At 36.9% G+C, this 23969-nt stretch overlaps 1 protein-coding gene across 10 annotated transcripts in view; it reads right to left on the reverse strand.

The window, feature by feature from the left end:
• Positions 1–377: 377 nt before the first annotated feature.
• The window catches only part of TP63 (tumor protein p63), a 95747-nt gene continuing 72155 nt past the window's right edge, over positions 378–23969 (reverse strand). For 2 of the 10 annotated variants that reach the window (XM_014452219.2, XM_014452218.2), the window contains exons 8-13: positions 22863–22999; positions 11386–11406; positions 10154–10311; positions 7854–7998; positions 6430–6523; positions 378–3518 (exon numbers count right to left, since the gene is read on the reverse strand). In XM_014452219.2, coding sequence (XP_014307705.1) covers positions 3222–3518; positions 6430–6523; positions 7854–7998; positions 10154–10311; positions 11386–11406; positions 22863–22999 — 852 coding nt within the window. In that variant the 3' untranslated portion in view covers positions 378–3221. Of the gene's footprint in view, positions 3519–6429; positions 6524–7853; positions 7999–10153; positions 10312–11385; positions 11407–15170; positions 16552–22862; positions 23000–23969 lie in introns of those variants that run through there. The other 8 variants (XM_006084779.3, XM_006084778.3, XM_014452220.2 and 5 more) reach the window with 7 other exon arrangements.

Raw genomic sequence — 23969 nt, forward strand, 5'->3', positions numbered from 1 at the left:
ATGCTGTTCCCACACACAACCAGAGTAATCTGCATCCCAGCCCCGCAGTACTGAGCTGGGCATCAGGTCACTTCTTAGCACCATGAGAAGGTCACTAAATTAGACATTAGGAGTATCTAATCTCTTTCCAAAGCACACTTATTCTGACCTCAGTCAAAGTATGAAATCTGTGAGGATATTTTTCTGGTCTTTTCTGCTTCATAGATTGGGTAAAATGAAAAAATAATGATCATAATGTTCTGAGATGAGAAGCATCAATATTGAACCTCTTTAGTGTTTTCTCATGATAATTTTCTTCCTCAATGATTAAAAATAAGGCCAAAGGATACACAGACAGACAGATACACACACACACATACACACCACCACACACCATCTACACCATTTCTCAATGCATTTTTATTTATTTTTAAATTTTATTGCATGTCTTGGTAAACATTTAGTGGCTTGTAGATTTGCCTCTGGCTCACCAAAAGCCCATGTTACAAAATACCAAAAGACAAGCAAGTGAAGCTTAAAAAAAAAGTATCACATCTCTAAGAAAGAATCTTTCAAAAACATTAATAAAGTATATAAAACATTTGACATTTACTAATTTTTGTACAATTATAAAAATAATAAAAAAATACAACCCTTAAACATTCAACATCCCACATACTATATTTTAGAGGAATATCAAGAAAACAAATATTAGTGGATTTAATGAAGAAAGCTCAGTTCTCCATTTCTGTTTCTCATCACCTCCAAACAAAAACCTTTCCATTTTCGACAAGGCCACAAGGCTTATCCCCTGAACTGGAGGAACATTAAGCCCACTCCCATTTGTGAGCCTTTAATATTCTTTTACCCCATTGTCCTAGCTACTCATGCACTCAAAGAGTGTAAGTTTCCATCAGGATGTGAAGCCAGTAGTTGCACTTAGACTTGGCTATTGCCAAATCCATGAGATACAGTACAGGGATTTCTGAGTCCCCTAGTGCCATCTGAATAGTGCTGAAATAGCTCAGAAGTCCTTAAGTTTACTCAAACACTCAGGATAGTAGAAGAAGCCATGTGTCCTCCTAGCTTTGCCAAGACACAGTTTTTGTTCTCCCCCTTAATAGGTTTTCAAAGCTGCCTGCTTGTTCCACAAGTTAACAGTGCTTATTATCATTTAAGCACAATGAAACTTTGAAATCAAGGACTCACTCTCTTGAACATACAAAATAAAAATAATAAAAAAACAACAACTTTCTCTCCCCCCATCTTAATTATGACATTTTTTTTCTTATTGACCTTTTAGTTTTACTAACTGGTATCTCCATGAAAATATAAAAAACAATAATAATAATAATAAAAGGTTTCAACTGTGGTTCTGAAAAACCCACTATCCCCAAAAGAAAAAGAAAATAATTGAAACACAAAATATGTAATTTCATACACAAAACATATATACACTTTTCAGATGAAACACATACATTATATTTTAGAGCCACATTAGCCCTTTTGCACTTTAAAATACAAATGGAAGCTTATGTGCAAGGATAGCCCTTTACCAGAAAGTAAAAGATTTTATAGCTCATTAGCATATACACAAAATATTTGTTTTATAGTTTGAAAAATCACATTTGCTACAAAGTATGTTTCTGAAATATTTAGGGGAATATTGTCATATTATCCCAAACATTGAAGACAACTCTTTGTTTATGTGGTTCAAGCAACAGCTCCCACAGTAGGCTTATCCCCTGAACTGTGAGGAAATTTTTATGTCTATGCATAGTCCAGGAGAGAGATGGATGGGGAATTGGGTTCTCACAGTTACTTTCCAACAAAGTGAAGCTCTCATTGATCAAAAAAGAGAAGTGATATAGTGATTTAACTGGTGCCACAGAGAAAAACTAATCTCCTAATTTTGTATTTTTCAAATCACTACTCCTATTTTAAACCTTGAAGAGAGAAAGATAAACAAGCTTCTACATGCAGAATTTTATAGAGTAGGAAGGTCTTTAAAAGAAACATTTACCAAATATTATTATCTGTTTCAAAAGGTATTCCAAGAATTTAAATTCATGGTCCACTGAGGTCTCTTACTAAATAGTGGAGATTCAATATTTCCCATATAATATTTCATTTTCCTGGATATTCTGAAGAGCCATTATGACTTCACTGTAAGAACTAGGTAGATGACATTCATTTCAATCAATTCAACCTTAATTCTACCAATAGTAGTAAATGTGCAATTGAGTTTGTCAATCTACTAATAAATTTCAGTTTTAAGGCTTCTATAATGGCCACAAATGTTTTACCAATAAACACTAAGAAATCAGATGTCTGGTATTAAATTTGAGGGGATTATTGATATATCCAGATAGATGATACCAGGTGTTTTTTAATTGGCTGCCGTGGACCCTTGAAGAATTTTAGCCATGACCCATATTCCCCATTCCCAACCAAAAGCAAGAGAGCATATTTCCTTCCTCTAGTGATAATATGAACTTTTTCTTATAATTGGATTAACCCCAAAGTGAATCACCATCACTAGTAGGAATGTCAGTAACATAAGATACATCAAAATAGAGAATCATGTACATATGTATATAGTCACACCCACATAATAAGTAATGGCAAATACAACTGAATCTACCCAAAGGTTTGATGTGGCATTTGTTTCGCATCAAAAGAACTGAAGGGACCTATACATAATTGTCACTCACATGTACCACAAGCTCTAAATAGGTATTACCATACATGGGATCCCTTGAGAGAAGGGGTATAGATAAGCCATCCAAAACAAGTAAATTAAAAAAGTCACTAAGTGCAACTCAATTTTCTTTCCTTTAAATTATATTTTAAACGATACTCAATGCCCCCCAATCAAAAATATATACTGTATATTTATACATTTAAATATATAGTCTTAGACTATAAGAGTGAAAATGCTTTATAAAAGTCAATGAGAGAGCTCTACAGCTTAAGAAGACACTCACTGCTTTTTTGCTCACTTCTACTAATTCATGATAACTTTAGTCTTGCAAATAATAGATTTGAAGGCTTAAAGCCAGAATCAGAACCAGACAACTGGTTGGACATTAGGTTAATGTAGCCTTTTACTTCTCCTTCCCTTAAGAAACCACACTGAGAAGAGGAAGGAGGTAGGGAGTATGCTTTGAAGGTCAAGCAGTAGTGCCTTGTAGGGTGGTGGGCCGATGGGAAGAGTATGGAAAGAGCTCACACAATAATGCTCACTCCCCCTCTTCTTTGATACGCTGTTGCTTGTTGCGACGAGCATCCATGTCAAAGTTGAAGTCATTCCATTCATCTCGGGGTGGGAAGGAGATGGTCTGGCGGAGGGTGAAGCGCACAGCATCAATAACACGCTCACCCCGGGTCTCACTGGAGCCCACACTGACTGTAGAGGTACCACTTGGGGTCCGCAGGAGGTGGGGAGGGGAGGAGAAGTCGTGTAGCTGCCGGTGGTCCAGAATGCCTTTCCAGATTGCATGTCGGAATTGCTCAGGAATTTTTAGACTTGCCAAATCCTGTGCAATAGGAAAGGGAATTAGGGAGAATCAGGTCAAAGAGACAACTGACATTTAATCTGTAACATTTTGTCATTCCCCAGTGCTCCTCTGGTTTAACTGATCTGAATTTATTGATCTCTAAATTGGAAAATAAAATAGCTCTCCCATAACCTTTGGCACTGCATATAACTAAGCACAAATGCACAGTCTTGAGGTGCCATCTCTGTTTGTGGATAACACTTTGCTCATTTTTTTACTGGTCCCAGTTCCTTCATTAGTAAAGTGGGGACAATAGTTAGATCAGAGGGAAAAAAATGCCAAAACAGAAACATATGGTAAAGTACCTTCCAACTCTCAAATCTACATGGTTCTAGTCACTAAAAGAAGGTATTAATGGAATGACACCACCACTCAAATGAGGATTTGAGAAGACAAGATTACTATCAGTTATTAAAGATTTTCTATGTGCCATCCACTGAACTAATTATTTTATATTCACGATTTCATTTAATCCTCAGATTAGCGGTAGATATTATACACCTATTTTTAGATAGGAAAGCTGAAAGTTAGAGAAGTTGACAAGCCTAAGTTTGCATAACTAAGTGAATGACTTGGGGACTCAGGACAGCCTCTGAGTCCAATAGCCTAATTGCCAAAAGGTCTCTTAGTGCTTAGATAAATTAAAGTATCAAAATGCAGAGTATGTGCCCATATTCTATGGATGGGAGTAGAAGGCATGACAGATATGGTTGATCTTAACTAAGGTGGTGGCATCTCTTACATTTATCTACAGTAGCTCTTCATTAATTTGTTTCAGTGAGGGCTAATTTTGGAAAATTATATTATTATTTTTAAATTTTTATGGAATGGCAAGTTGAGTAGAAACAACATTGTTCTTGGAGTTAGAAGACCTTGACAGAGGATCTTTTGTCACTGACTGGCTCTAGACCCTCATCAAGTCACTTATTCTCTACTGGTATCATTGGTAAAATGGAATACAATTCCTTTTTAGGACATTGTGGAATAATGTAAATATGAATATGAAAGTATTTTGAAAATTATAAACCATACTATATAAATCTTAACCATGTGTATTATTGTTGTATTATTATTAATCCATTCTTGCATCTTAGAGAGAATACTTATGAAAACTCTCAAATGTAATGACATTCCTTTTCCAGGAAGGGATGCAAAATAACTTAGACTGATATTGAGAGACAAGCTGAAAAAGATGTGTTTATTTCCAGTAATGAGATGGAAGAGGCTGAGGTGAGGATGCAGAATTAGATGGCTTCCCAATCTTTCCCAATTTGGGCATTTTCAGTATGGGTACTCCATTTCCTATTCTAGGAGAAGAATATATTATAGAGAAGATGATCCATAAACACATAAGTGAACATAATTCTTTATGCTTCTGACACTCCCAATAAGTTCAAAACTCTTTATAAACTAGGCTTCATTAATCTGCATGACTCTCTGGATAGATTTTAACTTATTATGGACAAGTATGAAAGCTGTGGGCCAGACACTGGCACAAGATGTAGTCAATACCAGCAGAGAGAGATGTACTTGTGGAGAACATCCACAGATCCTAATAGGCAAGGGAACATCCTGACACACTCCCCAGTGGGGACAACAAGCAGGTAGAGGTATAACTTTAAAAATATAGGGAAGAGACATATTCCCTGTTCCATCATGTAGGGCTCCCAAACAGAGCAACTCCATTGTCTTCAATGGATGGACATCATTGTAGTTATCTAAAACCTCTCAGAACTAACTATGAAAGCTTTCTCTACAGTTTCACCTTCAGGGAGCAGCATCCAGAGCTGATTTATTGGGTGGAGAGGGGTGGGAATAGTGGCAGCACAGCATATACTGTTTACCACAGGGCTGGGCATTCTCATGCTGCAAGGGCATCTCTGGCATCGGTGCTCAAGGAGAGGGGGGAAAAAAGTCCCAATTACAGAAGCAGAGGCAGAAGCTGAGGCAGAGAGGATCTTCTTCCACCAGTCCAAAGGGACTTCTGGAAGCTGGTAGACAGATAGTAAACCCCAAAAAGAGCAACATGAAAGGCAGCCAGGGCGGAAAATTAGATTGCCTAAACCAGAACAATACAAGCTCCCATGTGAGCAGCAATTCAAGACATGGTGTAGCTTGCTCCAAAATACAAACCAAATAATATAAAAGCCAGAGGAGAGTGATTTTGAACCCAATTGGATTAATTGCGGCCCAGAGAGGCAAAGCGATAACCACAAGTTTGCATTGCTACTAAAAAGCAGAGTTGGTATTTAAACTCATAATAAGTAATCTTTCCCAATAATCATGGATTTCTGAGCCCTATTCTGATAGAACTGAAAATGAATGAACATATGGTTTTCACTGAGAAGAGCAGCTGAATCCCTTTAAGGTCCTACTTTAAGGAAAGGCAGAAAAGGCCAATTCATAGAGTTAAAGACCAGAAGTTTACACCTCAGGGTTCTATTCCTAATTCTGACATCAACTCATCATGGCAAATGACTATATTGTCGTCTCTCCATGTTTTAAAGTGAGAATATTATCATACGCTTTCTGCTATCCTCCCTAGGATCTGATACCAATTAATGAGAACATCCAAAAAGTTCTCTAAATTTAGAAATTATTCATTTCTTGAAGGTGAGAATTAGATCTCTTCTTTCCCACTCTGTACATAGTATGCAATAGACAATTGACTGATCAGACAAGCTGAGGAAGATTGATTGCTAAGCTTCTCATATGTGTAGGCTGTGGTCTAGGAATCTTTTAACATGTTATGGATTCCATCCAAATTGAGGGTTGGAGGGGATGACAAAAACAAATTTTAGAACCAGGGGGATTGTCCTACAAGGTGGTTGTCACCAGAGGGAAGAAATGAAGAAATAAAACTCAAGAGAAAAGTCTAACAGTTACTTACATCCATGGAGTAATGCTCAATCTGATAGATGGTGGTCAGCCCCTGGGTCGTGAAATAGTCCAGACATGATGAACAGCCCAACCTCGCTAAGAAACTGCAGAGGGAGGAGGGAAGAGGAAGGAGGAAACAGAAAAAGAAAGTTCACCCCAACTGCATTGGCAGATAAAGAAAAACCCAACATTTTGCCCTGGGATGCCCTACAGAAGAGACTATGGGTAGATAAAGTGTATGTGGTCCTTGGATTTGAGACTTGGAGATGATAAGTGAGTTGAATTTTAGGTCTATAAAATTAAAATCAACTGTAAGGATTCCTGCAGAGCAGGAGTTTTCAAATGGTGATTGAATTGCAAGGGGTTCTATACATGTGCCTTAGCAGCCATTGCAGGGGGTGAAAGGAAGGAGTCCAGTGGTCAGCTTCTCAGCCCTCTTGCCTCCTGGCTCTTCACTTCAAAAAGAGCATTTCTACTTTAATTGTTTTGTATTTGAGGGTTCTGGGAATGGTTCTGAGAACGGAACCTGTCCTGAGGATAGGTTCATGAGACCAAGATAAATTTATAGGCCACTATATTATGAAGCCATTAATGCTTTTTGACTTATGTTTTGGTGCTGGTCTCAGACTGATAATGCCACCAGTTTGTCACAGAACCAGATGCTGGGTGGGATAAGCTATGTATTTGGCCATCCCTCTGATTGATGCTGCTAGTTTCATAGCACCAATCACAAAGAGCTCAATGCATTATTCCAGCAGCCAAATGAAAGAATTATTCTGCACGTGAAGCAGAGGAAGATGATGTGTCCTGGGAGTGAGATTTGGGTGCCTATTCTTGCCATCGTGGGAAACAGATCTGTCAGGCTCCATGCACTTCTCTCGTCATGCTATCTGAACGCCTTTGCCTGGAGTGTTCCCATTTCCTATATAGCAAAGCAGCAGAGGCCATCAGGTTCTTGAAAGTCCCTGTCATTTTTGCTAACATGAAAACTCTTCTATGGGCATGCAACTTCAAAATCATCATCCCATGGTGGCTGAGAGCTATGAGGCCTAGAGAGCAAGAAAGGGAGCAGGATAGCAAGTGTACAGCCCTGTTGGGAACCCCAGCCCTGGGCACCAATTTGAAGGCCACAACTGACCTTGTAAAAATGGGAGGGAAGAGGTAGGGAGCAAGTGAAGATGGGGGAACAGGCATGATAAATTATATGCCTATAAACTCACATTTTCACTTTCCTCCATGTTGATTAGGGTCATGTTCCTTGATTAAACACTGATGACCACTCCATAGATCAGAGATAATGGTAGCTGAACTTCAACCATGGGGCTGCTTTCTTTCTTTCCAACTGTGCTATTAACTTTGGACAAGTGTCCACCCTCCACCACCCAGAAATGTTTAGGACAGGCTCCCATACTGTGGCACATACTGTGGACTCACCTGACAAGGCTGCAATCTGTGGGGTACGGAGGTGGGGGGGTGCAGTGGGAGGTGGATGGCATGGAGAGTGGGGGAGGGAGGCCCTGGGTGGGGCTGAGTCCATTCATGTCTCCAGCCACTGGCATGTGGGTGCCCATCATAGGAACTGAACAGAAGCAGGAGGAACAGAGAGGGTTACTGCCATCATCATGTACCAGCATCTTAGTGGTCCATCTTGTCTGGTTTAATGTACCTAATTTACCAGGCTTCCTTTTTAGTCATATCTCTCACTTCATCCCTTCAAGTACTCTACATCTCATCAATCAGTATAGCCACCAAACTAAAGACTAATTACATGCCTCTTGACCTTTGTACAGTCTCTTAGGACAATCTCTTCCCACTTCTTTCTGTACTTCCAATGCTCTGTCCAATTACTCATTGCTCCCGATGTTAATATTTCCCTTGTTGTATTTGCCTTCATGGGTTATATTTCTGTCTCCTTCATTAGTCTAATCTCCTCAGACATGGAGATTAAACCTGTATCTGTCTAGATCCCCACAGATACTAGCATGGCACAGAGCAGATGCACAGTAAACTTAGGTTAAGTGAGCAAATTAAGAAATTTATGAATGAGAGAACAAATAGTTATTTGGGAATAAGAAGATTTGTTGTAATATTTGTAGAAACCATAAACCTAATAAGAAGGAATGCAATTAAAATTCTAGCTTTCTTATGGTCCATTTCAGGATTGTATTCATACAGTGATTTTTTTTTTACTAAACTATAAACTGTAAACATTCACTATAAAGAACAGCTTAATGTAATAATATTTATGAAAAAAATTGTATTCAGGTCAAAAAAGGAGCAAAACAACATATATGCAAAAAGATGAATGTAATTTATTTCTACTTTAGTGAATAGTAGTGGGCCAAAGGGAAAAGACTTGTGCCACTAACGAGCCATCTAAAGAGCACAGGACTATCATGTCTCCTCGGTTTCCCCTCTGACTTTCCTGATGACAGCAAAGGAAAATTGTGAAGTATAAATAAGAAAAAGTAGGCAAAGTCTGTTACACAAATATGAAGGCCTTATCATTACTACTCTCTGGTCATCCAAAGAAAAACTTGAGGACTCTAAGATCTCATAAGAAAGAAAAACAAAAAAGTGAATGGGTACTTTTCCTTTTGTTGTCAAGGGGTCAGGTTGAGTCTGAGGTTGCATTTATCCCTAGTGAGAGAGCAGCCCGGCTCTAACGTCTTTGGTCTTTGTTGCTATATCAGGCAATCACATCACACACGTCTTCATCTCATTGAATTCTGAATATGTGCCATCAGACCACTGAGAGTCCCAATTCTACTCTCCTTAACTTCATTAAGAAAACCCAGTCTCTTCAAGGAAAAACTGAAAATACAAGTTTAAAAGTGTAGTAAAAATGATGAAGGATTTTGTAAGACAATTTGAGGCACTGTTTTATGAGGGCATTACAGGATATATGTACAATATTCAGGCTCTTGCATCCCTGAAGATATTATACATCCTTCTGCATTTTTACCATCTTTTTTTTTTCTTTCGAGTTTGGGTATCCACTTTGCTAGACTTAGTTCTAGTGGACAAGATAATTATATTTACACACAAAACTATAAAGCAATCATCCACTCGAAAGCCCAAATTTCACATTGTTTTTTATAGTTATACTAGCTGCTATAAGGGATCTGTGTGTAAATCAGTAAAAGAGAAATTCCTTTCCTTATGTCAGTCATTAATGATTGTGAATGGAATGGAGTAGACAAGTTGAGAAGGCCAAGATTGCAGGGCACAGAATCATAAAATGTGAAATGTGCAGAGAGATGATTTTATGAATGGAAAGCTGAGCATTAGAGCAGAGAGGTGTCCTTTCCATAGTTATATAGCCAATACTACAATAGAGTCCAGATTATAATTTATTTCTCTAGATTTTAAGTCCACCACACCACGCTACTTCCCACATGTTGGATGTATTTTCCTTTGACTATCTCAAAGGATGTAGAAAGTGTCTTCATCCACGTTGTCAGGAGTAGACTGTCCTTTTCACAGAGATCTTTATCCCTACTAAAGAAATAGCCTTCTTCATCTCTACCAATGTACTTTGTAATGAACCACACACTTCAAAAGTGAGAAACTATTTACCATGAGAAATTCAAGCACTCAACTTGGAACTGTTCTGTCCCACTGAGCCTCTCACTTAGCTTAAGAGCAAGTCTTTCCTGCGTCCCAGAGCAGAATCTTCCTCTAAAACTAGCCCTGTGAATTTGTTAGCTGTGGCTTAAGGGAGATGCTCTTACTGTTGGCTCCCATGCCATCTGGAATGGTGGTGGGAGTGAGGGCGTTGCGCTGCTGAGGGTTGATAAGCTGGCTCACAGAAGGCAGCTTGTTCATGCTGTTCATTTTGTTCAGAGGTGGGGAGCTGTTACCGTATGAAGACTGAGACTGCATCGAGGTCCTAGGAACACAAACATTGGAATGATGGTGAGCATGGGGGACTGGAGAGTGGGGATTGGTCATTTCCAACAGGTCTCAGATTAAATCATGGCCTTAAACTGTACAGTTGCAAAATGATTCCTCCAGGATCAATGACAAGAAGTTACCTGCATTTCCTTCTGAGAACTTTTCCTGACTAGGGAGGGATTACAATGCTATCATGAAATCATATTCTTTCTGAATGTGTAGAGTACAAAGTGAATATCTCCTTTGTGAGAGGGAGAACAATTGCACCCTCCTTTGTTCCTTTATAATTTTCTCTACCCTTTTGCACTCTCTTGCCTGTCAACTAAAACAAGTTTGGAAATCAATAAGGAAAAAGAACTGAGTTAAGACTCAAAGGCTTATGAAAGATATGGAGATGCCAAGCTCAAATGGCAGTGGGGACATTTCATTTGTAGTTTCCTGGGCCATTGGGGATATGCAGAAGATAACTGCGCAGCCAATCAAACAAGGCCTTTAGCAGCAGACCCTGCTTCCATGCAGAGGCCTCAACATGGAAACATGCTTTGTCAGCCTAGATGTTCACGGACCATAAAATAACCATTTGGAATGCCTATAGCCTCTGTATGCAGGAGAACCCTGGAGGCCAAACAAATGTTTTATTGACTTTCCATGTCTCCTGGGAGACAAAGAAAAAAAAAGTTTTCCATTCAGCGTAACTTCAACTGGGAAATTTACTAGACTTGGTTTGCATATTGTAATATACTACATTTGATATTACTAACACAACTAGTGTTTCTGACTTTTTCTTTGAATATAGAACTAGTGATGTCTACTAGAATTAGGGTAGGATACGAAGTTAAAAAAATGGAAGTTTAAGTCTTCTTCCAGCATATATTAGGAAGCTCTAGGTTCCTATGCAAGCCTCTAAGCATCCCTGCCTTTGTTTCCTCACAGGAGAACAATAGAAATGAAATACATATACACTTACTACAGGAATTAGATGTTAGAGGTAGGAGAACTAATAAGAGGTGGTTGCATCTTTGAGAAGCTCATGGAACAGTGGATATATGGTGATAATAATCCAACTTACCTTGTAGGGCTGTAGTGAGAACTGGAAAAGATAAGATGAAGAACTTTATAGACCATGTGGTATCAACAGTGAGTAATTATTGGATTATAGGATGAAGATTTGACTTTGAGCATGTTTCTAAACTTTGATGGGAAAAGCTCCCCTTTCAGACTTTTCAACAAAATGTATTATTGTGTTTCTGTTTGTCTCTTTCCTGCTGTAGCCATACTGATATTAGAGGAAAGAGAAAGCATGTTTCTTTCAGTTTTATTTGGATATGTACATGTATAGGTATATGTGTATACATATACACACAACCATATATAAATACAAATTTTAAAGGTTCTATAAATAAACCCAGTTTTCAAATAAACATGGTATCATAATGTTTGAAAATATAATAAAAAGTGGTTCTAGTACTGGAGTGCTACAGTAGGACACTGGTCTTTGAAGCTGCCACACTGCTCTCCATAATTACACAAAACAGGAATGGCTCCATTCCATAGCACTGAGGAGCCACAGCTAGGGGAATTCAAACAATATGCTATATACACATTTGCATATATATGAATGACAATTATACAATTAACAATTCAGCTCCACATTACCATCACTGCCTTTAAGGTAGGAGAACATTGATTTTTCTCTATAGCCCTTCTTAAGAACATAGATAGATCCATGTTATATAAATAGGTGTTTATATAATAAGCTCTTCCAATTGTAAGATACCTCAGGTTACCAAGCTCTCCTTTACCCATTTTCTGAAATTTTCTCTGTAGAGGGAGGGTGGGAATGGGCAGGGTAGGAATGGATAAATATAAATCTCTAAGAAAAAATGTGCCTAGTTTTAAATTGTCAAATGATGAGTAGAGAGATCTCCTGGCTCCTAGTCCAAGAGCTTTTTATTTGTTTGTTTGTTTGTTTTCATTCTGTGACACCTTCCCAGAAATAAGATAGTGGTGTGAAATAAGTTACAGATCAAGAAATTGGTGAAGTCATAAGAGAAATGTGGGAAACTGAGATAGCACAGGGAGCAAGAGATGTAGTAAAGGACGCCCCCCACCCCCACACCCAGCTACCATCAAATTGACTCCACCTGGTGTAAGAGTCAGCACATTTGGAGATACTTAGGAACATCTGTAAGTCCATATCCAAGTGCAGGAAAGCATAGGCAAAATGGCCAAGAGATGTTTTTCCAGGGGCTTCTTCTAGCTTTGCCCACTACCAATTACCCAACATGCCTGTTTGCTAGACTCCACAGGCAGGTTGGTCCTGTGTGACCTAAAAAGACCTGTAGTTATATCTCCCATTCCCTCAAACCAGTCAAATGTACAATAAGAGCTAATGGAAGCAATACTTGAACATTAATGTCCACCATTAGGAAAATTAAAATATATTTAAAAACTTTGCATTTTCCCTGAACCTCAGTTACAGTAAATGGCTTCTTACAAATCCTATTATAATTCTCTTTTCCCTTTGTGGTCTTTGTTTTTGACCATTTTATTAATTCATTTGTTATAAACTGCCTAAACTATTTTTGAGGAAGGTTGGTCAGAAACCATAGGTGAACATCACCTTCTATATCTGACACAAATTAATTGACTTTATTTTACAAGTCTGTTGAGTCTCATTTTCTTAATCTGTAGAAAAGCTATTATACTCATTTTAGAAGAGTTGCTGTGGAGATTACATTATAAATGAGCCCTGGACATTGTACCATAATTTGTAGGTGCTCAAGATACATTGTTTACCTTTACTCTTCCCCTCAAGCTCCAAATGTTTAATATTCTAGTGTTTGGTTAAGGAGATAAAGATGTATATGTTTAAGATTTAATAGGAGTAAGTGAAAGGATTCTTAATTGAGCAAATCTAGAAATTAGGGTGAGTGGATGAATGGAAGCAAGGGAGTCTGAAAAGGTCAGAAATTCTGAATACCTCTCTCTTAATGTAGAAGTGAGTATTAAATCCACAAAGCAAAAGGTCAGAGTAATCTGTTTAATATTAAGTTTGCAATTTCTGACATAAAAATAATAATCTGATTATCTCTATGTGCTGTGGAAGGCAAATAAGTCTGAATAAATTTGTGGTGATTTTAAAGCCCTTGAAGAACAACCTTTTTAAAATTTTTTTTCTTTACAAATATAATGTCACAACCCTTGAGTAGACAATTCCAAAGATTGACGTGAATCTGAAGAGATTAAAAAAGAAGTATTGAAGGATAACAGGACCTGTGGCATTATGGTTTTCTTACCCCTCCCCAACACGAAATCAAAACAAAACAAAGCAAAAAAACAAAACAAAACAAAAAACCCAAAAAAGTAAGAACATAGCTCTTTCCAGAAAAATAACAAGGTGTAATCCTAGGCTGTTTTCTCCAGAGGCATACTAGATTTTTCTAGGGATCCAATATAACAGCAATATAAGAATGCATGTTTCATGTATTTCTATATTTCTAGTTTTGTGGAGAAATCCTGGTAAAGTCAAGTCCCAATTCTTAATTCTAACAACTTGGGCTTCTGTAAACATTGTTAGTAAAATTCAGTATCTCAGAGTGACATTTAGATCATCCAGGATTAGAAAGAACGTTTCCTGGAGAGTCAGAATTCTTTGGAAGGCACAAGTTCGTCATCTTCACCACCTTGCTAGAGATGCCTAGAATTCCACCAAAAGATTTTGCCTCACATCTTCCATTGACAATTAAAGATCAACTTGTTAGTATAATCTGGTGATGTCTCAGAATAAACCTATTTCACCAAACCTATTTCTGGAGTAGAAATCTGAGAGGGGGTAGGGGTATTGAGAAGTAGAGAAAAATATCCCTGTATGAGGAAGGTCATAGAAAGTGAAGACATGAACCATCAGGAAATAATTGTTTCTCTTCTAAATTTTTCCCAGTACTGCTCTGCTTGTAACCTTTCTCTCTAGCTAGGTAATCTTCTAAATACAAAGGGTAGTGTTTAATCTCTAGACAGATCAACTATAATTGTAAAATATTTTCCATCAGTTCAAATATATGCATTTATACAGGTAACTATAAACACATCAAAAACTTACATAAAAATAGAGTGAAAGAAAAAGGCTTCAAAAGAAAAAATAAATGTTAAAGAACTAAACATATTAATTAATCCTTGATGGAATTTGTAAATCAAAATTATTAGATTAAAAACACTTTACAGATGTAACAAGATCATCGGATTTTACTAATATACTTGTATCTCAAACATAAATGTTTTTTCTCATGTATTTTTTAACTACTAAATTAATTATTTTTATTTAGAACAATTGTTTTTGAAGCTTTTAAAATTAAGATTCAAAGATGGGGACATATTGTTATTTCTTTAAAAAAAGCATCAGACAATAGCTTCAACTAAAAGTTCTGAATGAATATTTACTAATGCCTCTGTCACAGAAGTAAAAATATTTACTAATTTTGGATTTGACTTAAATTGCTTTTAGTAAATTTAGCAACTTAATATGTAACTCGAGGCTTGTTCAGAGATGTGAACAAATGATACTTGTAGTGCATGATTCTTTATGATGAAATTAATGCAGTGCTAAGGTATATCTTCAAGCTAGTGTTGGTATTGAAATTTGTTTTTAGGATTGATAATCTTGATATAGAATATCTTAAATAAAAACAGGAAATATTGACAGTGTAAGCAGAACCAAAGTAACTCTTTTATTATTCTTTTTCTTTAGACTTACACATGGTAGTAATTCAAGCACTTAAATAAAAAATATTCTAGTATTTATAAGGAATTTCTTAAAAAGCAAGAGAGACAGAAAAGAAAAAAGAAACTGCAAGGTAAACCAAGATGCAAAAGTTTATTGAAAATTAAAATCACACATCCATAAAGCAACAGCCTCAATAACAAGAAATCTCTTTTGTGGTGACACAGAAGTAAGAGTTGGTGATCTGGTGTGGGGAGATGAGGAAGAATGAAGCTTCCTAAAGTCTTAATACTATTTTTTAAAAATGTTTTTAAACTGGAGAGAAATAGATTCTCTAAACTCTTTGAACCAAAAAAAAAGGAAGTCATCAGCTCTATCATTAATTTTTAGGCCAAGAGTGTTGGTTTCAAATGCATCTGCTTAAATATCACATAAACAAAACATAAGGCTCCTGGACAATGGAGTTTGAGCAGTGTCAGCACTATGGGTAATGTTATAGTAGGGTAGAGGGATAGGAATGCCAATCAAACTAAGTAATCATAGTTTTGGTGAGAGCACTTTGAACTCCATTTTGGGCATTAAAGAATGATATATAATTGCCTAGAACAATATTACTGGGGCAGTTTGACCCTCCTCTTAAAATAACAGAATCGGTTTACCTGCCTTGGTGTCTAAACAACAGTTTTGTGGGGCTAAGCCTCCAGGGTTCCCATGAGTAAGGAAGACTATCATAGGTACTGACATATGGTAGCAAGGGTGGGATTTGACACAGCATTAATGAACTTCCACCTACATATGAGGGGAGGATACTAATAATGCAAGTTCTCAAAAAGAATGAAAGAACATTCCCCACACTGGCTACTCACCTCACTGCCCAGCAGTACACTTTACATCTTAGTTTACTATTTGCAATATTACTGCATGACCAGCATTAAAAAGGCGTGAAGGAGTCTCTCAATCACGTACAAGTTGCTTATGCACAGACAATAACAACGTTTTTCTCCTTTTCTTAAAAAGACATCTTAAGTTTGAGACCTGCTCAAAAGCTTCTTTATGAGTTTTAGAAACACAACAGAAGGTAACAGAAAAGGGTTCAATAAACATCTTAATGCCCTTTCCCAACCTGAGCTCCTCCCTCCCAAGAAACAACACAAAAGCTCACAAACACATGTGTTCCTGACTGATCAATGCTAGGTCTGAGGATACAGAATCTGCAGAAAATGTCCTTTCTTGGAAAGTTTTGAGTCCCTTCAAAGATTTTCTCACTAGTGGCTGTGTGCCTTTGAGCAGTTGTGTCTCTGAGCCAGTGTCTCCAAGTCCTGCTTACAAGGGCTGGATACACACACAAACATACACAGAAACACAACAAACACACACACTCAAAATACAAAGAAGAGGCTCTAAGGGTACACTGATCGGTTTGGGGGGTTGGAATGTCTAAAGAAGACGTCAGATTGTTTTGGAGTTTCTTTCCGGGGCTCCACAAGCTCATTTCTGAAGCAGGCTGAAAGGAGACTGCAGAGAGGAACCAGAGAAAACAAAAGATGAAAGCTTAGGACTTCATATATTCAAATCAACTGAATACAGAAACACATCCTCCTACGTTCATGATCATAGTATAGATAGAACAGAATGCCTGTAAAGCTCTTTTTTCACCTTCCTCTTTACTCACTTTTAAAATTACTCAGAGATGATTTCTCAAGATTTTTATGAAGAAGAAATTAGATAATGTGGTGGTAATTAACCAGAAGGATCTAAATCACCTATAACATTTTTTTTAAATTACATTTTCCTGGATCCCTTCTGAGACCAGGCTGGACCCAGGCATATATATATTTAACAAACGCCACAAGTGATTTAGGTGAGAACTATTGAGATCAGGGAGGTTAAGGTGCTTAGCACAGTGCTTGGCATATTGGACTTGATTAATTAAAAAAGGGGATTCAGAGACAAAAAATAATCTTTTGAAAAATGTCATCTACCCAATTAAGATACCTCATTACTGTTACCATCTAGCCTAACTATGAAGTATGAAGAAATATGATCTTATCAGTCTGGGGGCTGCGTCATCATGCATTTGTAAAGGACTCTTAATGAGCATTTATTTGTATGTGCCCAGATTGAGATGGATAAATATCTTAATCCTCCAGTCACAAACTTGGCCTATTAATGCACATATCAAATACATGAAAGCAACTTTTGCATAATTAAGAAATCAATTATGCCATAAAGATGCCAGGAACAAATCCCTTTATTTTGCTAAAAATTGTGCAATCCATGGACTGTTTGGAAATTGTTTCCCAACTGGCTTTTAAGTCATATTTGGTTACTCCTTGCAAAGGAATAAAGGCATTTTTACTTGGTTAGGTCTAGGATTCAGTAAAGCCATCTCACCAGCAAGAACGGTGATCATCTTGAAAACTATTCCAGAACACCAATGAGTAAGGAAGTAATTTACTGCCAACTACAGAAGTATAGCTTTGACTACTTGCCTGTACCTTACATTTGGGGCTTCTCATGGAGCAAGGCCTAAATGAGACAACATGCAGAAATCATGTTTTAGCTATGATAAGAGTGAGTGGACCACAGTGGTTCAGACTTTGAAACCTAGAATTGAGATAATTTCTGCGGTGAGATGTGGGAGCTTATAAAAGTGATCTAATAGATCTGAATTTAATTAATCTGAGGTGTTTTTCTTCATTACCAATTCAGAGCTAATGAATCTCTGCTCTGACAACTTCCTAACATAGTGGCAAAGTTCAAAAAGGAAAACTGTGTTAACTGTAAAAAACATGTGCAGTTCTATGACCTACAAGGTTGAAACACATGGAATTACCTATATTCATCTTTTTTTAAATCTAAAAAACTGGCATTTTCAAACAAATATTCTGGAAATTTGGATGATTTCTAAATCAAACGTAGAAATATGATATTTATCACATTTAGCATTGAGATTTGTATCCTCTACTCTCTCCTACATTGATGATCCTGAAAATATTGTTTGCTTCATCCTCAGGTATGTGAATCTGAGAAACATTATTAAAGAAAATCAGAGCCAAATGAGCTCTAAGTGATAGGATTTTAAACTGAAACCACAAGGATAAGATCCAACTGACTGATACAGAGACAGAAAAATGGAAATAGATGCTTGCTTTTGTCTTCTTATTACAACTTTCTTAACTAATGAAGCAGACTAGAACATTGCAGAAAGCTGTATCTTCCAAATATGGTTCTCATCTTAACTTTATTATGATCTGGCCATAAAATCACAGGTATAGTTCATTGGGCCTCAGTTTCCCAAGCTGTGATATGAAGGTATTAGAAGTATTAGAAGTATGGTCTTGAAGATCATGCTCTGCTCTAATATTCTCTGACCTGTATCTAATGAGCTACAATCATAAAGTGATCATAAAAGAAAAGAAAATACTAAGTGCTCCTTATATTTAATACATATTTGTATTAAAATGAGTTCATTCTGCAGAAACTCAAAAATAATTTGCCCTGGGAAATAAAGAGTTAGGCTAAGTAAAATTTTAACAGTGATGTTTGTCTGATATCAGAATGGAAGCAAGGAGAAAAAACTACGGGAAAAAAATAGTATTGGTCTAAAATATACACACAAAAAGATTGCTATAAATGTCTTAAGTGGTTTCTGTAGAGCAAACCCAAGAGTTAATCTCCTTTGAAAATATAAAGGCAAGGCGTCTAGTTCAAAAATGGGTCCAATTTGTCTTCCCACTAGATTCTGGCATCTATAAACATAAACCCATGTTTATTGCAATGTGAGCAAATCAACCAAAATCATATTTATTTATAAATGGTAAAAACCTACTTATACCTGTAACAATTTGATTCACAAAAACTCAGTGTAAATTTATCCTTCATAAAGCCTATGATCATGAAGGTAATTGGGAAGCAATTTTTGAAAAAGGGAAACCATGCACAAATGAAAATCAAGCAGAGAGAAAACACGTAGTGAGCATCTAATAGAAGTAATTAAATTTAAAATATGTTATTGCCACCTTGTAGAAGGTGTATTTCCTTCCCACTAATTTTTTCTCTACTATAAAGAAAAGCACAAAATTGATTCCTTACCAGGATAAAGTTGGTACTATGTTTTTGGAAAGAAAATCACAGGCTATTGAAGGCATTTCCAAGCTGATTTGTTATTTTTAAATGATTACCAGAGAACTAGATTTCCATTTTTCTTTGTCTAGTTATTCATGCTCTTTCTGGGAGATTTGCATGAAAATAAAAGAGCTGAAAAAAACTCAGCCGAAGAGTACAGCAACTGGAGAATTTATATAGATGCATGTCAATCATTGGAAAGCAATATACATATATATACACACACATATATATATGTGTATATATATGTATCTAATGAGCTACAATCATCAAGTGATCATAAAGGAAAAGAAAATACTAAGTGCTCCTCATATTTAATACATATTTGTATTAAAATGAGTTCATTCTGTAGAAACTCATATATATATTATATATATACTGTATAATGTAACTAAGGAAAAATTAGACCAAATGTCTATATTTTGCAAAGATTTCATTTTGCAGTCTGTTAGATTTTCATGCACAAGTTATAGCTCTTACAAAACTGAGAGATAACAACTCGAATACATGCAATGATACTGTAAATGGACACCCCAGGTAATTATGAGTCTACTTGTTCTCACTACGTATCTGTGGCCACACATGCAAAAAAGTCACTATGTGTCTCTAAAATCTTTTGGGCTTTTAAAATAATACAATTTTAAGATGCCTTTTTTCTTTGATGAAATGGATTGTTTTATGAATTAGGAATTGGAAAATAATTTCCCTTTAGACCAATGCCAGCCAGTCAGACAATAAGCACTGGATAACTGATCATATGGAGGACACCAGACAATGTATTCTCATATACAAACACACATAGCACCTGTCCTCGACTGAACGAGGTAGATCCCCCTGGCTTATTAAGTCTCTAAAACTATGATACCAAACAATTCCCCTTATTGTATGATCTAGAGAAGCTGTTTAAAATTGTTCTGATTTACATGATGCTGAGAATAAATATCCAGAGCTTTCTTAAAATTCAAAAGGTGTTCTGGTTATGAATTTATCACAAAATTGTAAAGCTATGGGAAGGCAGAAACCCCATCTTTCTCATGTCTATTCTTAATGCTTTCATGCAACAGATCTTCGCTGATAGTTTGCTACATGAATCAAGTCAACTATTCCAGTCTTAGCTGATAATGGGATTGCATTATTTTGAGTCTGGATGGGCGTGCCTAACCTTCTGGGACAAAAGAAATCTCTGATAAAGACTGCCATTTTGTTAGATATTGAAACGTTACCTTAAAAGTCACTTTAAAATTTCCTAAAACCTTTTAATACCTCTCTACTTCAGAATACACATATTAGCTTCAAAATATTCCTATTAAAACATCTGAGCCTCAAGAAGGAAGAGGCACTCATTTAGAACAAGTCCTGCAAAACACAGTGAATGGGCCAAATCTGGCCCATGAGCAAAGAATGTTTTTTACATTTTTAAAAGGTGGAAAAATTCAAAGAAGAAGAATATTTAATGATGTGAAAATTACTGAATTTCAAGTTTCAGTGGCCCTTAAGGAAAGTTTTGTTGTAACAGACTTTCACTTGTTTCCATATTGGCTGCTGTGGCGTCTATACTACAAGGACAGAACTGGGTAGCTGCAGAAGACCATATAGACCAGAGAGGCTATGGTATTTACTATTGGTGCATTATAGAAAAACAAATTGCCAACTCTGAGCTAGATGGTCAGATCTCTTCAACCACACCATTTAACAGGTATCAGTTTGGCCTGACAATTCTCTTCCTGTTAACTAGAGAAAAGACCAAAAAGAGAATCGTAGAGCAACTAGGTCAGCATGATATGCTACTGTGTCATTCTGCAGTTATTTTCACTGAGCGAAACATGTCCAGAGTGAACTGGAGGTGATTTGGGAGAGTTTCTTAATACCATGATATGACATGGGGAAGGCTCTTATTCCCTCTAGATTTGTAAAGGATGTTACAGGTCTGTTTCCTTCATCCCTGTTGAATGATTTTATAAGAAATTGCATATAGCCCTAACCGGTTTGGCTCAGTGGATAGAGCATCGGCCTACGGACTGACAGGTCCCAGGTTTGATTCCAGCCAAGGGCATGTACCTTGGTTGCGGGCGTATCCCCAGTAGGGGGTGTGCAGAAGGCAGCTGATTGATGTTTCTAAGGCTCTTATTCCCTCTAGATTTGTAAAGGATGTTACAGGCCTGTTTCTTTCATCCCTGTTGAATGATTTTATAAGAAATTGCATATATTAACATATATCCTAAAGAATCTATTGGATTGGTGATGGGAATTTTGTCTGCAACTTTGTGTTCTAATTCTCCTTTGGAATACTCTGTGTCCCCAAGAAACCCCGTGATTAGCCTTTCCACTCAGCCTTATTTAAAACCTTGGAATTATGATTTGCAAAACTCTCAAACTACAAGTAAATGGTGAGCTCCTTCCAGGCAAAAAGTTTCTTAAACATTCCAGAGCCTAAATTCCTTTAAAGAAAGAGCACATCTTTCTATTCTTCCACTGCCAACCCCAAGCTCCACAGCCAACAAGGCTTAGAGAATGCCTCCTGACTATGAGAGAAGCAGTCCAACATCATCAACTGCAATTATGTTGATTAAAAAGAATAACAAACCCTTCTGATTCTACTTTCCATAGCTATCTCTCTATGGTTAGCTAATAATATATCAGAAAAAAATATTATATATTGTTCATGTACATTTCTACTGCAGAAGATAATATTTGGCTTTGGCAAGATTATTTTGGCTTCATTTCTTTTTGCCTGAAGAGTAAGAGTCAAATATTTGAATTACTCAAATGGGCCAAAATGTATATATTTTACATATATATCTACAGAGACTCTGGCAATACTTCCAGTACAGACACAGTATCTTAATTAAGCTAACAAGTAATTATTTTTAACCACAGAGGGCTAAGTATAAGCAAAGTCCTGATTCACCAACTTCCCTTCCTTTTATAAGAGCTGTTCTATTCTTGTTAGTCATAAAACAATTATCATCATCAAAGATCCAAGAGTCAAGGTAAAAATTTATATATATACACACACATATATATATGTATATATATGTATGTATATGTATGTATATATGGATCCAAAATCTGGCCCAATTTATGCAATAATATATTGCTGGAAGGTAACCTAGAACAGGGACGCTAAAACATGGCGATATGATGTGACTTTGTTCTTCTGCATGTAGACATTTTCCCAAGGAACATGCACTGGGTTTCAGAACTCTTCCCAACACAGCACTCAAGAAAGCCACTTACGGCAAAACCTATGTGCTATCCCTACTCTATGATGGTTTTCCCAAATGTGGGTTGTGTGCATCCCAGGAGAGGTACAAGATAACTCACTGGGGTGCCGGAAGATTACATGTTTTTAAATATACACATTATTGCTCAAATATTGTGCATAGTCAAAATTCTTATACTGACAGATGTGTTTGGATAGGGATAGAGAGAAGAGAACTAACTCTGTTAGTATGAGTTTCTTTGTAATTCAATTGAAATAATTTGAATTCAATTTCAGAATATAGGTGGAACTTCTCAAAGGGAAGGTTATGATAAGAAGCATAGAAAATTGCTGAAACTAGTACCCCACACTATCTCATTGAATCCTATCATGTCCTGCTGTCTCACAACCTCATCTTCTGCATCACCCACTGATCATGTTAATGTGATAGTCACGCTCATTAATGCCTTCTAAAATGACACATGGGCACACTCACTGTTTTTGAAGTAAATGCTGGTGCTGCTGCTGCTGCTGCTGCCTGTATGTTTCAATCGTGTGCTGGGGAAGGTACTGCATGAGTTCCAGGGACTCCTTGATTTTCAGCAGCATTTCGTAAGTCTCACGGCCCCTCACCTAGGTGAACAGGAAGAAGGAGAAAAGGAAAAATGAAGAACTCTAGAACCACCGGGACTGTCAATCCCCATTTTTCATGGAGTTTGTGTTGATTACTTCTCCTACTTGCAAGCATTTATAACATGAAAATCAATATTCCTCAGCACTTAACGGTTAATTGCAGCCATGAGCAGAGTGACAAAAAACTTTAAGTGCCCATGCATGTTCCAGCTGAGTTTGAACAGGCAAGGCTCTGACTCTTGGTTTCAGTGCTCATGCTGGCAACAACTATCCTTTCTGGGGTCTATTTAGTGCCACATTTTTTTTCCACATTTTTTTTTTGAATTTGCTGTTTTGGTGGTGAATTTGCTGAGTATAGTGCTAAAGTGCTGTCTAGTGTTTCGAGTATAAGAAGGCTGTGATGTGAAAATACAGGTTAGATAAGTTTTGTTTCAGCATGATTATAGTGATATTGGCTTGAAATTCAATGTTAATGAGTCAACAGTATATATTAAATAAGGTATCATTAAACAGAAACATGCAAAAAACAGGGTTACATATTGATCAGTTGCTAAAAGTGCTGTGACCAGAGTCTCACAGAAACCTGACCCTGTATTTCTCCTGGGAGCAATGGTTCCTTCACAACTGAAATTTCATTTAAAAAGAGCTTTTCAAGTGATTCTTATGTCAGCAGTTAAAAACATACTAGGTTTTTTTGGTTTACAGTTCACTGTTGAACAACATGGGTTTGAACTGTGTGAGTCATCTACTTATACACAGATTCTTTTTTCAATAAATATACAGTTAGCCCTCTATATTCCTGGGTTTCATATCCATGGGTTCAACCAACCTCTAATGCAGCGGTTCTCAACCTGTGGGTCGCAACCCCTTTGGGGGTCGAACGACCCTTTCACAGGGGTCGCCTAAGACCATCGGAAAACACATATATAATTACATATTGTTTTTGTGATTAATCACTATGCTTTCATTA

This window comes from Myotis lucifugus, unplaced genomic scaffold, assembly GCF_000147115.1.
Source record: "Myotis lucifugus unplaced genomic scaffold, Myoluc2.0 scaffold_14, whole genome shotgun sequence".
Taxonomy (NCBI): Eukaryota; Metazoa; Chordata; class Mammalia; order Chiroptera; family Vespertilionidae; genus Myotis; species Myotis lucifugus.